Source organism: Pelodiscus sinensis, chromosome 20 (assembly GCF_049634645.1).
Source record: "Pelodiscus sinensis isolate JC-2024 chromosome 20, ASM4963464v1, whole genome shotgun sequence".
In the NCBI taxonomy this organism is placed as follows: Eukaryota; Metazoa; Chordata; order Testudines; family Trionychidae; genus Pelodiscus; species Pelodiscus sinensis.
The window spans coordinates 5,764,789-5,781,658 of NC_134730.1; the positions used below are offsets into that span (position 1 = coordinate 5,764,789).

The 16,870-nt window shown below is 42.4% G+C and overlaps 1 protein-coding gene across 1 annotated transcript in view; it reads right to left on the reverse strand.

Annotated features, from left to right (window-relative positions):
• Positions 1-6,003: 6,003 nt before the first annotated feature.
• The window catches only part of FOXK2 (forkhead box K2), a 96,157-nt gene continuing 85,290 nt past the window's right edge, over positions 6,004-16,870 (reverse strand). Inside the window, exon 9 of the mRNA XM_075903536.1 lies at positions 6,004-8,239. Coding sequence (XP_075759651.1) covers positions 8,043-8,239 — 197 coding nt within the window. The 3' untranslated portion in view covers positions 6,004-8,042. The remainder of the gene's footprint in view (positions 8,240-16,870) is intronic.

The following is a 16,870-nucleotide window of genomic DNA, read 5'->3' on the forward strand; positions in this document are numbered from 1 at the left end:
GTGCCCTTGCTTTAAAGTGAAGTATTCTTGAAGTGATTGTTCCTGTCCAGCCCGTAGGATGGGAATATCCCTGCCTCATGCACCAGTGCTGGAAGCTTTTTCCCCTTAGTCCTGGCCTGGCGCCCCCTGCACATGCTATGCAATATAGGGAACCACCTATCCCTCCCACCCTCAGTTCTTTCTTGCTAGCAGTGACCATACCTTCCAGATTCCACCCCTGCACTGGAGCAGTGTATACCCATCTCCCCCCACTGTGACCAAGTTTCCACTTTGTGTGAGATTCCTTCTTGGGTTCAAGCTCCCCAAGGCTTTCATGGTTAAGCCAAGCTGGGCACCTAAAATATTTGCTTTTCTTACAGCACATTGGGATCAAAGACTATAACTTTGCTGGACAGTGCATAAGCAGTACCTCTGGCACTGCTTAGCAAGGGTATGTCTACGATGCATTCCTCTTTTGAGAGAGGAATGCAGATGCAGCTGAGCGAAGTTGCAAATGAAACACAGATTTGAAATTTCCATGCTTCATTTGCATAATTGCATCAGGCTGCTTTTTCAAAATACCCTATTTTGAGATGAGAAAATGCTGTGTAGACAGTTACTTGGAGGAAAAAACCCTTCTTTTGAAATTAACTTACCCTCATTTTATGAGAGGGTTTTTTTCTCAAAATAACTGTCTACATAGCATTTCTCAAAATACCCTATTTCGAAAAAGTGGCTGGATGCAATTATGCAAATGAAGCATGGGAAATTCAAATCTGCACTTCATTTGCAATCTTGCTTGGCTGTAGCAGTAGAATGCAGTGTAGACAGATACCATTGACTATTCCAAGAGTGGGCAAGGTCCTATGTGAGGCTTCCCTATTGGCCTTAGCCTCCAGCTCAAATGGAACAAAATAGCCCAGCCCATTGTAGGCTAGCAGGCCTGTAGGCTAGGGAGGTTTTAGCTCAGGGGTGGGCGAAGAGGCCCCTGCAGGCTGCACTCAAGAGCTGGGGCCAGCAGAGCCAAGGCCCACAGCTGCTAGAGAAATAGCAGCTGTTTTAAAACAGCTGGTAACACTCTCTATTTCAGGGGTCTCCAACCTTTTTAAGCACAAGATCACTTTGTGAAGTTGTGTGATCCAGGATCACACCCCAAGCCCCTTGCCCTGCAGCCTGCCATGCCTGTTGTGAGGCCCCACCCCAGCTCGCTCAAGCTCCCCCCATCCTGTTTGGCATGAGGGGGCAGCTGAAGTGCCAGCACTTGGTAGCTTCCTGACCAAACCAGTCAGGATCAGCTGTCAGCGGCTGGAGGAATTACCACTAGACCCCAAGCTACTTGTTGGTGACCACTGCTCTAATTGCTACACACCCCTGCCAGGGCAGGAGATTTCATGGTGTCCCATCTCTCCCTTTCTTCCCCCCCCCCCCCCCTCAAGCCCTGATGGGCCGAGGGTCACACAAGAGGGCTCCCATTGCTGCACCTAGAGCAGGGGTGGGCAATAATTTTTGGAACATGGTCAAGGGCCACACACGTCTGTGGAGATATTGGTTCTAGGGTGAGTGCAGAAGCATGCTTGGGATGAAGGAGAGGGCTGTGACCTGGGGCAGGGAGGGAGTATGGTTGCAGAAGAGGAGTCCAGCCTGGGGGAAGGGTGTAGGAGGTGGTATAGGGTCTGGGAGGGAGCTGTGACCTGGGGCAATGGGTTGTGCAGAGGGCTTGGCTGCTGACCTGGGTGAGGGACAGGAGTGGCCAGAGGCAAGCACTGAATGGAAGGTGCAGCACCACCCAGGCAGGCTGAGCTCCCTGTTTGCTGCAGCTCCAGATCACTTCAGACTGCAAGCTACTTCCGCCACATGGCACTCAGCTGCAGGAAGGGGAAAAGGCTGGTGCTACTCCCTTCCCCATCTCTCAGCTCCTATTGGCTGCTGTTGGGTGTTTCCAGCCAACAGTAGCTGAGAGATTGGCTGGGGTCAATTCCTATTGGCCAGTTGTTTCTAGGCAATAAGAACTGAGTATTGGGCCCGGGGTTCCTCACAAGAAGCCACCTCCTCCCTACAGAGCCACATGGACTGCACTTTTACTGCACTGCCTGAGCATCCCAGCAGCAGGGTCCACAGGGTGACCCCACCCCTTCCACAGCAGCCCATGGCCAGTTCAGAAATGCACAAAATAGTTTTTAAAAGTGGGCAATCTCCTCCCCCCACCTTCATGCCAATTTCATGTCCATTCCAAAGACTACAAGGTACAGGAACAGGCTTCAACCTACCCTTCCCTGGCTCTATGAAGGCTTATCTGCAGCTCCCTGTGGACACTACTGATTATGTAAAGTATGACCAGGAGCAGAGCTTCTGGGGTAAGGGCCAAGGAGCTGGGGCTACAGGTGGTAGGATCTTAAATCCTTTGGGGGTAAGGTGCCAGCTATATGGTGCAGGTAAATGTCATTTTTCACCAGGGGCCATTCACAGGACAGTGAGGCAGAGATAGGTTGACCCTATCAAAGAAAGGGAACAACATAGTTGAATTCAAACTACCTTACCAAGCAAGGGGGGCAGGAGCCAAAAATCCCCCAGGTCAGTTAAAAATATGCAACAGAGAAAGGTCAGAATCATAGGAGGCAGTAATCAAATCAGTATCTTAAAGAATGATCTAATATGAGAAGTATGGGGAATAAGAACAAACTTGCATGCTAGTTAATAAAGCTTGTGATAATTGGCATCAGAGACTTGGGTGTGATGAGAGAACAGCTTACTTAAGGCTAGGCCAGGAAAAGAGGTGTTGTTTAGACGAAAGCTGTACATAGTGAACTTGAAATGTACAGAGACTAGTTCAGAAGGCATAGAAGGAACTGAGGAAAGGCTGTTCTAGAATTGCTTTTGACATAGGAAGAAATAGTTGAATTTGTAAGGCCACTTTGATCATGAAATGGTGACTTGATTGAAGGTAAGCCTTAAAGGGTGAGGCATCACTAGTTCTGGTTAATCATTAGGGGCTGTACCCCAGGAGGCTCTGCTGCAGGTGCTGTAGTATAAAGCTTATGTAAACTTTATACTGCATAGCCTGCAACACGTGTAATGACTATGATTTTTAGCAGTTTACATTCCTAATTACAAGTAGCGGGCTCATGAAACTCCTATGGGGGACCTTCTTGACTTAATGAAGAGTTTATGTATTGCTTGTCATGGTATTGGCAAGACTCACAGATTTCTGCTGATCAAAAGCATTTTTAATCTAGAAGACACTGCCTACCCATTAGAGAAGAGGAAATACTCTGATACCATCTTGGGATATAAGAGGTGGTGGTGCTGGTAAATGCTATGTGCAATCCTAACATGTATTAGTCCAAATCCCTGAAAAGAAAAATTATTTGCCGGTATGATAAATGTACATGGCATTGCTAATTCAACTTCAGTGAAACTTTTACACACTAACAGAAAATTCATTTTTGCAGTAGTGGCACACACATTTCCATTAGGTCTCCTGTAAAATGAGAAAACAACATTTTCTGAACTCTTTCAAACTGAAATAGGTCTGTTTTTTATACAGTTACAGCACAAAAAGAAAAGGTAATAAATAGTTTGTGAATTTCTAATCAACGAACAAACAAGGGGAGAGAATAATTTGACTTACATTTTAGAAGTAAATTTAAAAAGATAGCAACTTAAATTAAGGCCTAGACTCACTGTAATCTATTGAAATCTAAATTAAAATACTTAAGCATTACAAGAATGCAGACAAAGGAAGGTCAAACTGCTGGCTGACATTGGTTATCCTCTGGAATCAAGTTGCTGAAGCACTAAGCTGACTTTTATAGCTGTATCCTCTTTTGCAAGTCCCAAGAGAAAGTTTTCATTTCCGTTCATTCAAAACTAAGAAAGCAGCTATAAGTTAAAACAACAGGAAACCTTGTTTTTTCTTGCAATTTATGAATAAAAAAATGAGATCTCAATTAGGATGAGACCAACTAGTCCTATAATCTTGAAGGACATGATAACCAGAAACAATTAACTCACTACACAAATTCAAAAGATGTTTTGATAACCTTTTCCTTAGAGATCCAGCACATTTAAGGTAGATTTATTTAATAAAAACAATCTGAGGTTTCTGTTTATGTGCATTTTTAATTGAATTCCAACTTCCATCCACTTGCAGACTGACATATCACAAGTAAAAAATTAGTCTAGTAAATAGGAAATGCATCATTCACTATTTTGGAACAATAAAAAAATCTTAATAAATGTATGTTTAGCTATACAAGTACTTACATGAATTTTTATAAATATACTTTATCCTCTTGGTGAGCAAAAAGTAGTACCAAATTTAGTGTAAAGGCTCTATTTAGTTGTAAATCTACAATTTAATGGCTAACAACCAAGAAGAATCAACATCTCCTTAGAAAAATAACTAACGTACAAATGCATACAATTAAAATTGATATTTAAAATCAATGTTTCCTACTTTCTGATTTTCAATTTAAATAATTTCACTCTGGAACAAACAAAAACAATGAAAACTGAAAATAACTCTCTCATTGCTATTTTCTCTCTTGTCTAGTTATCTAAACTGGAAAGTGATTTACTCACCCAAGCACTTTCACAGATATCCCTGTGATTAGCACAGATTACTTGTACCTAAATCAGTAAAATCAAGAATAGTGTAATAGTAAGCTGTTGCACATTTATGTAAAGTGGCAAACATACAAAAATCTGTGAGATTATCTGTCAGATAACTTCACCTACTAGAGAAAATGAGTGTTTTGTCTCTTCTGGTTGTATTGGGGACTAGGATTGGGTTCTGAATATGGCTTTCTAACACCATACAATAGAAGAGGGCTGCCATCATAGGGCCAGCACAAGATGAGGCCTGAGAATCTTCTCGTTCAAGGACTCAGAGGACCCTAACTCTCAAGGGCTTGGGCTGAAGTCTGGCTTGAAAGTGAAGGCCACCATCTATCCCACCCCAGTTTCTCAAAGATCTTATCCTTGGAGAGGTGGGGGCTTGGAGACATTGTCATGAAGACTCACATGACAAAGGAAGTCAGCATAAAAGCAAGACACAGACTAGCACTGCGTGCTAGTGAACATTTAATCTTCCACAATTGCTCTAAGGCGGGAAGTTATAAAATGCTTTGGTCAAATCCCATTTACAATACTACCAGCTAGTTTGCTTATATTAGACATTTTCACAGCCTTTTTCATAAAAGGCTGGGTTAAAAAAAAGAAGAGATGGACACTGGAAGGAATCCATGGGAAGGTAATACAGTACATCAGTTACAAGAGGCAATTGTATCAGAGACCAATCAATATTAGTGGGAGGGCAATGCCCTACATTTATGGCACATTTGAGGAAGTTTTTGGTCAGTCAAAACAAAACCAAGGGGGCTGCAAGATTCCAAAGGGAACAATATTCTACTCCGATTCAGTAAGGTCATCATCAGTACCATACCAAGTGAAGCATGGCTGTAATTACAGAATCTTACCAAAACTGTTTCATGTATCATTGTATCTAAGATGCTTTCTACAACCAAACATGTTTGACATTCATCAAACTGCTAAAGGAACAGCTCTCTTAAAAATAACCTGAGTTCATTCATTTACATTTGAATGTTAAAGTACTGCATCCATGGAAGTAGTAATGCATTTTTGTTCTTGAATATTTGTAAACATTCCTTGGAAACCCACACATTAAAAGAAACCTTTAGTCCACAAAGTTCATGCACAGGGTTTCTCTTAATATTCCTGTGACAAACTCCATGCGACTCAAATTATTTCAATCAAGATTTGCTACCAAATTTCCATTTGTATAGCCTTCACGGTACTACAGAATTAGGGCCAAATCCACCCCATATTATCAGGATCAGAACCAGTTTGTGAGCACAGCCTTTTCCTGCTTAAACATTCAAGACCAAGTCACTGCTGTGCTAGTAGCAGCTCTATTGATACTGCCTGTATAAACTCTGATAAGCAGCAGAGCAAAGAACACTTCATAAACACACTTGTTGAATAACTGTTAGACTAAGTTAGTGATGCTTTTTGAATAATTTAACATTTATTAAAAAGATTTCACTGATTTGTTCCTTTTTAGATGTGAACAGACTCTCGCTTCTAAATATAAACGAAGTTCTAATCGGTAGGTTTATATCTAACTACTGCTTTGATTTTAAATGAAATCTACATGGCTGTGTATAAATTATGAAGTGTCCAGTAATAATACCCCTCCCCCTATAGATCACTACCAAGGGATGAGATGCTTATTGTTCTCAATATTTTTTAAACTCCCTCTAATGCTCTGAATACAAATTTGGAATTTTACATCAGATTTTTCTAAATGCCTCTTAACTCACCTAGTGTACAGTACTTTTCATAATTTTAATATGTATTATCTGCATTGAAATTATAACAGTTCCATTTAGTGGATTAACATGATAGTACAGATTTCTCAATTTGGTCTTCAGGTAAATAGAGTTTCCTTAAGCTAACGAAATAAAAGCTGTTTCAGCCCTCCATGAAAATACAGATTTTCCTTTTTTGAAATGGAAAAAAGTATTTATATAAATAATAATGACATGATAACAGAAAGTAACAAATTGGAATTCACAGTTAAAGCCCACTTTCCAGCCTTCACTCATCTTCCTGTATGAAGGAACAAGACGTTATGTGAATTAATGACTGAACAGCAGCCTGAACTTTACGTTTAATTTGGAAATGTAAGGTGGAAGCTATCACCACAGTTCAAGTGAATAATTACCCATACATTTTAAACTGTTCAACTGCAGAACACACATTTTAAAAAAACCCTTTTATTATAATAATATGGTAGCCACTGTTAGAAAACCACAACAGCTACTCTTAATAGAGACCCCAGATGTGTATGACATCAAAAGTCTTATGGATAAACTGGTCAGATTAATTTCTACAGATGGGTGCTTAAGCTTAAAAATACTGAATATACCTCTGACAAGTTAATTTTTACTTTCTTTTTAAAAGGACTTGTGATAAAGGATTTTATCTTTTCTAAATGAAGAACAGTCTGCTATCTTAAACATACACAATATTAAGCGAGACTCTTGTTTTACTTTAGACTGGAAAAATATGCCAGGGACAGTCAAAGTCAACACAAAATAACAAACAGCAAAAGGTAGCAATAAAGAGAAACAGGTAAGTGCAGCTCTGGTCAAATTCATAGCAGTTCTTTACGTCAGTTAACGGCTCATTTACATTGTAATTTCTAATCAGTTACATGCAAGCCCGAAGAAGCATTTGATCACTACACATGGTAATAAAATTTGATTAAATTTATCAGGCAACTGCTAAAATATGAAAATTTGAAGATGTAATAAAGTAGCTTTATCTGAACTTTAACAGGACAGAAAAAGTAAATCATTCCATTGGTTAAAAAAACCCTACATTCAGTTTTTTACGAAACAAAATTTCACATGAAAAGTATTGTGTGATTCCAAAGTTTCCGGAGTAGAAATGGAGTGATTTGAAATGTCAAAGACCCCATTATTTTGCAAAGAAATGAAAATACACCTCAAAAATTTCTAATTCCACATGTGAACAACAAAATACTGCATATCTACCAACAACTGCATTGGGTAGGTAATTATGAAAGGCTAGCTGCCAAGATGTAGGAAATGGCTCCTTGCCTCTGTTCCCTTTAAGGAATATACAATCATTTGAAACCAGTTCACACTAAGCGCTTATCATGCTGCCATTACACTGAGATACTCAGTCCTTAAAATAATCCAATGAAGATTTAATAAAGCCGCGGCCCTCCTCAACACTGGCTCTCTCAGTGTATTCAAAGTTAGTTCAGTAGGGGGTGGGGACGAGCAGGGTCACAGCCTCTGGAACAAGATGTTTTGCAGTTTGATTTTTTTAAATTACTGAGTTTTAAGGCCACCTGTGTTGTTTTTTCAGTGCTGAAAGTTGAAGTCTGATCACAGGGCCCCTTTCCCCACTGCATGAGAACGTGTTCCAATGTTTTAGGTGTTACATTTAAATGTCTCCTTTTGGCACCATGGAGTTGATTTTTTTTTTTAAAACAAAAACTCCACAAGCTTCTAGTTCTGGCTGCCTTGATCACTCACTGCCACAGATGGGGTGTCCACATTAACAGCTATGACTATGCTTTCTCCATCCTCTGTTTTGATACGTTTAAGTTCCTGTTGTTCTGACTGGTCTCCGTTCTGGCGTTTTGTTGGAAGAGATGCTGATGCGGATGCATGGGTTGCTAACATATGCAAAGGACTTGCAGCAGCTGTAAGAAAGATAATTAAAAAACTTCAGATTCCAAATTCATTATGATATAAGACAATACACGAATCAAACAATCACTGTAATTAAACATTATACATTCTTTTATTATTTGTTTTACAGCAGTGAATTAGAAGCCCCAACCTGGCACATTGTTCTAGTCACTGTACAAACATTAAGAACTCACCATTTAAATAGTGTAGAAAAAGAGTGGTGGAAAAAGGAAGTATCTATGTTGCGTGGCTAGGAAAGTAAGGCACAGAGATAAAGTGCCTTAACCCAGTATCACATATGGAGGGGAAAGGGGGTCCTCACACAGCTAGGAAGCACTCTCAGATTACTTATTCCCCATTACCTTCTTTAGCAACGGGGAACTAGCATTTTATGCTGAAACTATGTTTTAAATGCATTTTAAAACTTCAAACACTTGCACTGCATTTGCAGATTTCCCCTATATACTGATGTAAATCAAATTAACAGAATCTGCAACCGCCCCCCCCCCCCCCCCAGTTACAAATTCAAAGCTAAACAAAACTCACGACTCTGAAAGCGGGGTTTGAATGGTACACAAATAATGCGCATTGCTGGCCACACACTGTACAAGGAGGATACAATCAGCTACTGAGTGGCTGTTCATTCAGTAAGCACTGAATGAGGCAGGGGTCATATAAAAATAAAACACTGTATCATAATGCATATGGAGGCTAAATTAAAGAAGCATGGACAGCATTACCTAACTTTTGTGTACTTGCCTTTGCAACCTACATCATATTGCTTAATTCCTTTTTGAAAGCAGGATTGTACAGTGAAATCATGGCCAAGTTCCACAGTCCTGTATGGCTAAATTAAGGGGCAGCTGATTAATATACATTTAAGTCGATTACTACAGTGAAGCAGACTAAATAATTAATGTCCCTTAAAAGAAATGTAGCAAGGTATTCTGCAACCACACTGAACAAGTGAAACCTGTGTATGGTGCTTTTTAAAAAACTCTGTATAGAAATGTGCAACTTACACATTCCATTTGGCACAGTGAAGACAGCAGTATTATACTGCTATACTACTACCAGATGCGGTTGTATTTTTCATATTACTGATTATTTGCAGAAATTAAATACCATGAATTTCATGAACCACATCCACGCTTTAAACCTATACACATTTGTAATTGGGTATGCTTGAAGAGTGCAAGGTAGACACACAAAATTTGGAAAATTTACAGAAACTGTTTTCCTCAGACTAAATTATTTTAGTTCAATTTTTAAATTCAAAAGACCAGATTTGTTAACCTGGCTGAGTTTTAAGTCACCTTTACTTCACCTAAACCATCAGGCATCCTTTACCTCCAAGCATAAGCTACTGTGTTCTGAAAGGTAGGAAGCTGATTGTTCATGCCCCAACATTATTTTGGCGATTCTGCTTTGTTGCATGATGTCTGTGTACAGAGCGGGGCCCACCGAAGATTCGGTAAGTGGCTGAAGTGTTGCTCTGTAGCGTGTTTGACTAATTCAGCATTTCTTAAATTTTAGTCTTTTAAGATGGTGTACTTGAATAACCACTAATGGTTACACGTTATGCTGTTTCCTGTTGGAAGACCTGAATAAGCGACCAGAGAGGCCTAGCAGTCCTCGGAGCAGAATTTCTCTTCCAAAGCAGCTGTCCCTCTGCCTCTCAATGTTTGGGGGGGGGGGGGGAGGGGGAATCCCAGGCCCTAGCAGTACTGTATAACATTCCACAAATAATACTCACAACTGTGTTGGACAATGAAATAGCTGAGGACATGGAAACGACAGGTGAGAACTTAGAATGTAACAAGAACACCATATAGCTACATACTAGTTTCCTTTCTGCACACTTGCAGTCCTGGTAAAAGTATCAATTTCAGTTAGGGGAGAATACATGTGACTGAAAAGCCCACAAGCCACACTAATTTGTGTGACCCTTGCAAATATGTCTTGCATAACAAGGATAGCATTAAAATTTGATAAAATGAAGATTTTTTAGAAGATAGCTCATATTCTTCATTTGGTGTTTACGCTACAACAACCAATGAACCCCATGGCCAGGAATGGTGGCGATGTACAACAAAAATAATTCTTTGGCCAAAAATAGGATTAAGACTCTAAGGCTACGTCTAGACTGCAAGCCTCTTTCGAAAGAGGTTTTTTCGAAAGATACTTTCGAAAAAGCCTTTCGAAAAAGCGAGTGTAGACTGCAAGCAGTACTTTCGAAAAAGCAAGCCGCTTTTTCGAAAGAAAGCACCCAGGCAGTCTGGATGCTCTCTTTCGAAAAAGCCCTGTTTGCATTCAAGAACGCCTTTTTAAAGAATAGGAAATGTGCGAAGTATCCCTCCCCTGCTCGCACTCCCTGTTCTTCAGAGAAGCACACGTGGCCCTTGCAGCAGGCTACTCTCAGCAGCCTGTGCGAGCATGGACGGTAGGGAGCCTGGCTGAGAAACCTGCAGGGCTGCTGGCTGGAAGTAACCCAGGTAAGCCTCTCCTGGCCAGAGCCTAGCTCCAGCACCCAGCCCCACATTCCTCCCCAACCCTCTGCCCCTCCCTGCCCCTCTCCCCACTAACACACTACCCCATGTAACCTAAAGCCTCTGTATCCCCTTCTGCACCCCAGTCCCCTGCCCAGATCATAACCTCCTCCTTCACCCACACTCCCTCCCAGACCCCACACTCATTTACCAAGTTCTTGGAGTGGACCCCTCCCCCCCTTAAAAAGAATTGCCCACCCCTGCCACATGCCCAGGTGCTGGAAGATTTTCCCTCAGCAGTACCCATAGGGCCCTGGGTCTCAGTACCCCCTGGAATGGCGTGCACATGCCATCCTACATAGAAAGCTCCTGGGCCCCTCCCTTCTCAGGTCCTTTTGCTGGGAGACGCCAACAGCGGGGAAGGAAGGTGGAAGGTTGAATGGACATGAACGCATCTCAAAGAACACCAGTTACAGAACAGGGAACTGTCTCTTCCTCTTCCAATGCTTGCTCATGTCCATTCAACATAGGTGACTGCTAGTAGTGGGCCAGGTAGGAGACTCAAGAACAGGCGGACTGCAACACAGCTCTACCTAATGCCATGTTGCTCCTAGCAGGGGTGTGATTGCACAGTGGGATACGAAAGTGTGCACTGATGATCATGCTGCCGCCCGACAGATGTCTTAGACCAGGACGTTCACCAAAAAGGCCGCAGACGAGGCCTGGGTTCTAGCAGAAAGCCTTGACCAAGTCTGGGGCCGGAACGCCTGGTAGGTTGTAGCATGTGTGGATGCATGTGGTGATCAATCTGGCTATCCTCTGGGACAATACGAGATGGCCTTTCATCCTATCCGCGTAGACCACAAACATCTGTGTGGACTTACGAAAGAGCTTTGTTCTTTCCAGGTAGAACAAAAGGGCCCTCCTGACGTCTAGAGTGTGCAGGTGTCTTTCTTCACTGGGCACGAGGACTGGGATACAAGACTGGGAGGCCCATGTGAAATGCTGAGACCACCTTTGGAAGAACAGCTGGGTGTGGCCTCAGTTGCACCTTATGTTTGAAGATGGTGTCAAGCAGCTCTGATATTAGCATGTGAAGTTTGGAATAAGGATGTTCAAGACTAGTCGACTATCTGATAAACATTTGCTTACTGGATAGTTCTTTGACTAGTCTATAGGCACTGATCCCGCATTCTGGGAAATACTGTGGGAGCCCGGGATCAGCTGGGGAGTCTCCAGCTGACCCCGGGCTTCCCACAGCTGCTCCTTTGAATCGAAGGGACACGTGATTTAAAGGGACAGCCACCAAACAGCTGATCCGTGGATCAGCTGTTCGGCAGCTGTCTCTTTGAACCACGCATCTGCCCGATTCAAAGTGTCAGCTATGGGGAGTCCAAGGTTCAGCTGGGGACTCTCCAGGAAACACTGCAGAGAGCCTGGGATCAACTGGGGTGTCCCCAGCTGATCCCGGGCTCCATGGCTTTGACATGTACAAGAGCTCTCACTGGGGACTCTTGTGCATTTCAAAGGCGGCACCTGCGTGCAGCCCGGAGTTGCTGGGGCTCTTGCACATTTCAAAGGAGGAATGCGAAAGTGCCTATTGACTAGTCAATTAACCGCATTTTAACATCCTTAGTTTGGAGACTCTTCTGGCCGACGTAATGACCACAAGAAAGGCCACCTTCAACGACAGCATGAAAGGGGTCAGGAAGCCAGTGGCTCAAACTAGGGATATGAACATGCACAATTACACACAGTTCCCTTCCCAAAGCTGCCTCAGAAGCAACAGTGTGTGTGGGGGGGGGGGGGAGGGGGGGAGTGGGGAGAGGCAGGAGCCAGTGTATGTGGGGAGCCAGCTTTTAAGTTGGCTCCCCACATGTACCAGCTCTCATGGAGCCGCCTTCCCCTCCCCCGCCGTGTAAACGTGTAACCACCTGAAAATGTCAGCAGTTACACGTTTACCTAAACGAACACATTTTAACATCCCTAGCTCAAACAGAGGACTGGCGAGCTTAGCGAGGACCAGATTAAGATCACACTGTGGAAGAGGGGTTGGGGGCTGTGGGAATAGCCTTCCAGGAAGCATGCACAAGACTGTACAAGAAAACTGAGTGCCCTAGATCGGCAGATGGAAGGCCAAGATTGCAGCCTGGCACACTGATTGAGGTGACCATGAGGCCTTCTTGTTTCCAAGGCAAAAGACAGTTGAGGACCAATTGAAGCTTCGATGGGACAACTCCTCCCTTGGGGACACCCAAGCTGAAAACTGCTTCCACTTGGCCATGTAGGTTGATCTAGTTGAAGGCTTCCTGTTTAAGGAGGATGCGCTGCACCTTTGCTGAGCATGCTATCTCCAGTATGACCTCCACAGAGTCTTGTCTGATCTTCTAGAGGACCTTGATGATCAGGGGGAATAGGGAAATGCATACAGGAGACGGTCTATCCAGGGGAGAAGACTGGTGTCAGAGATGGAGCCTTCCTCTAGACCCATCCATGAGTACAAGGTGAGGCACTTCAGGTTGTAGTCTGTCACAAACAGGTCCACTTGGGGAGAGAGCCCCAGTTCCAGAAGAAAATGCAGGTAACCTCTGGATGGAGACACCACTTTTGGCGAGATGAGAACTCTCTGCTCAGATGGTCCACAATAACATTGTGTGCTCCCGGAAGGTGGCTTATCTCCAGTTAGATATGGTGAAGGACACAGAAATTCCAGTCGGATTGCTTCCTTGCAGAGGGACATGGAGCGGGCTCCTCCCTGCCTGTTGATGTAGAACAAAAGAATGGCCAGACTGAGTCAGACCAAAGATCCATCTAACCCAGTATCCTGTCTTCCAACAGTAGCCACTGCCAGATGTCCCAGAGGGAGTGAACAGAATAGGTAGTCAAGTGATTCTTCTCCTGTCATCCATTTCCAGCCTCTGACAAATGGAAGCTAGAGACACAATTCCTACGCATCCTGGCTAATAGCCATTGATGGACCTAACCTCCAGGAATTTATCTAGTTACTGTTTTGAACCGTGTTAAAGTTCTGGTCTTCACAACATCGTCTGGAAAGGAGTTTCACAAGCTGATCATGCAGTTCACAAAGAAAAACTTCCTTTTGTTTGTTTTAAACCTGTTACCTATTAATTTCATTTGATGGCCTTTAGTTCTTATGTTATGTGAACAAGTAAATTACTTTTCCTTATTGACTTTCTCCATACCTGTCAAGATTTTATAGACCTCTATCATATCCCCTCCCCTTAGCCTCCTCTAAGCTGAAAAGTCCCAGTCTTTTTAATTGCTCTTCAAACGGCACCCGTTCCAAACCCTGAAATTTTTGTTGTCCTTTTCTGAACCTTTTCCAATACTGATATATCTTTTGAGATGAGGTGACCACATCTGTACACAGTATCCAAGCTGTGGGTGTACTATGGATTTATACAGCGGCAATAAGATATTCTCTGTCTTGTTCTCTACCCCTTTTTTAAATGACTGCTTACATTGTTTGCTTTTTGACTGCTGCTGCACATTGAATGAATGTTTTCAGAGAACTAGCCACAATGATTCCAAGATCTCTCTTGAGTGGTTATAGCTAAATTAATCCCAACCATACATACAAAATGATGGGGACTATTTTTTCCCCAATGTGCAATACCTTTGCATTTATCAACATGAAAATTCATTTGCTATTTTGTTGCCCCATCACCTAGTTTTGAGAGATCTTTTTGAAGCTCTTCACAGTCTTCTTTGGTCTTAACTATCTTAAACAGTTTGGTATCATCTGCAAATTTTGCCACCTCACAGTTTACTCCTTTGTCCAAGTACGGGTCCAAGTACAGACCCTTGTACAGGATTGGTCCAAGTACGGACCCTTGAGGGACACCACTAGTTACCTCTCTCCATTTTGAAAACTGACCATTTACTCCTACCCTTTGTTTCCTGTCTTTTAACCAGTTATCAATCCATGCATGAAAGGATCTTCCCTCTTATCCCAGGACAACTTACTTTACTTGAGAGCCTTTGGTGAACGGCTTTCTGGAAATCTAAGTACAATTTATCTACTGGATCTCCCTTGTCCACATATTTATTGACCCCCTCAAAGAACTCTAGTAGATTAGTAAGGCATGATTTCCCTTTACAGAAACCATGTTGACTTTTCCCCAACAAATTATCATAGAATCACAGGAAGGGACCTCGAGAGGTCATCGAGTCCAGTCCCCTGCCCTCAGCGCTGTCGGGACCATTCCTGATAGATGTCTATCCAACCTGCTCTTAAATATCTCCAGAGATGGAGATTCCACCACCTCTCTCATTTATTCCAGTGTCTGACTACCCTGACAGCTAGGAACTTTTTCCTAATGTCCAACCTAAACCTCCCTTGCTGCAGTTTAAGCCCATTGCTTCTTGTCCTATCCTCAGAGGCCAAGAACAATAATTATTCTCCCTCCTCCTTGTGACACCCTTTTAGATGCCAGAAAACCGCTATCATGTTCCCTCTTAGACTTCTCCTTTCCAAACTAAACAGGCTCAGTTCTTTCAGTGTTCCTTCATAGCTCACCTTCTCTAGACCTTTACTCATTCTTGTTGCTCTTCTCTGGATCTTCTCTAATTTTTCCACATCTTTCTTGAAATGTGGTGACCAGAACTGGACACAATACTCCAACTGAGGCCTGATCAGCGCAGAGTACAGCAGAAGAATGACTTATGTTTTGCTCACAACACGCCTGTTAATGCATCCCAGAATCATGTTTACTTTTTTTGCAACAGTGTCACATTGTTGACTCATATTTAGCTTGGGGTACACTATGACCCCTAGATACCTTTCTGCAGTACTCTTTCCTAGACAGTCACGTCCCATTCTGTATGTGTGAAATGGATTGTTCTTTCCTAAGTGGTGTACATTTGCATTTGTCCTGATTTAACTTCATCCTATTTACCTCAGACTATTTCTCCAGTTTGTCCAGATCATTTTGAATTATGACCCTCTCCTCCAAAGCAGTTGCAAACCCTTCCAGCTTGGTATCATCTGCACATTTAGTAAGTGTACTCTCTATGCCAGTATCTAAATTGTGAATAAAGATATTGAACAGAACCGGTCCCAAAACAGACCCCTGCGGAACCACACTTGTTATGCCCTTCCGGCAGGATTGTGAACCATTAATAATTGCTCTCTGAGAATGATTATCCAGCCAATTATGTATCCACCTAACAGTAGCCCCATAAAAGTTATTTTTGCCTAATTTATTGATAAGAAGATCATGTGAGACCGTATCAAATGCCATACTAAAGTGTAGGTATACCACATCTTCATTATCCACAAGACTCATTATCCTATAAAAGAAAGCTGTGCTGTGCAGGCTGTTACCTATGACCCCGTTATCTTCCAGGTGTTTGCAGATGAATTCCTTAATTACTTGCCCCATTATCTTCCCTGGCACAGAAGTTAAACTGACTGGTCTGTATTTTCCTGGTTGTTATTTCCTTTTTCATAGATGGGCACTAGATTTGCTCTTTTCCAATCTTCTGGAATCTCTCCCGTCTGCCATGATTTTTCAAAGATGATAGCTAAAGGCTCAGATACCTCTTCTAACAGCTCCTTGAGTATTCCAGGATGCATTTCATCAGGCCCTGGTGACTTGCAGACATCTAACTTTTCAAAGTGATTTTTAACTTTTTTTAAAAAATCTTTTAAACCTACCCCATTCCTATTACTATTCACTATGTTGGGCATTCCTTCATCAGACTTCTTTGTGAAGACTGAAACAAAGAAGTCATTAAGCACCTCTGCCATTTCCAAGTTTCCTGTTATTGTTTCTCCCACTTCAGTGAGCAATGGACCTATCCTGTCCTCTTGCTTATAATACATTTGTAGAATGTCTTCTTGTTACCCTTTATGTCTCTAGCTGGACTGAGCTCATTTTTTGCTTTTGCTCTTGTAACCTTGCCCCTGCATACTTGTGTTTGCTTATATTCATCTTTTGTAATGTGACCTCGTTTCCACTTTTTATACGACTCCTTTTTTATTTTTAGATCATGCAAGATCTCCTGGTTAAGCCAAAGCGGTCTTTTACTATACATTCTATCTTTTCTATGGAGCGGAATTACTTGCTTTTGGGCCTTAATAATGTCGCTTTGAAAAACTGCCAACTCTCTTCAGTTGTTTTCCCCTTT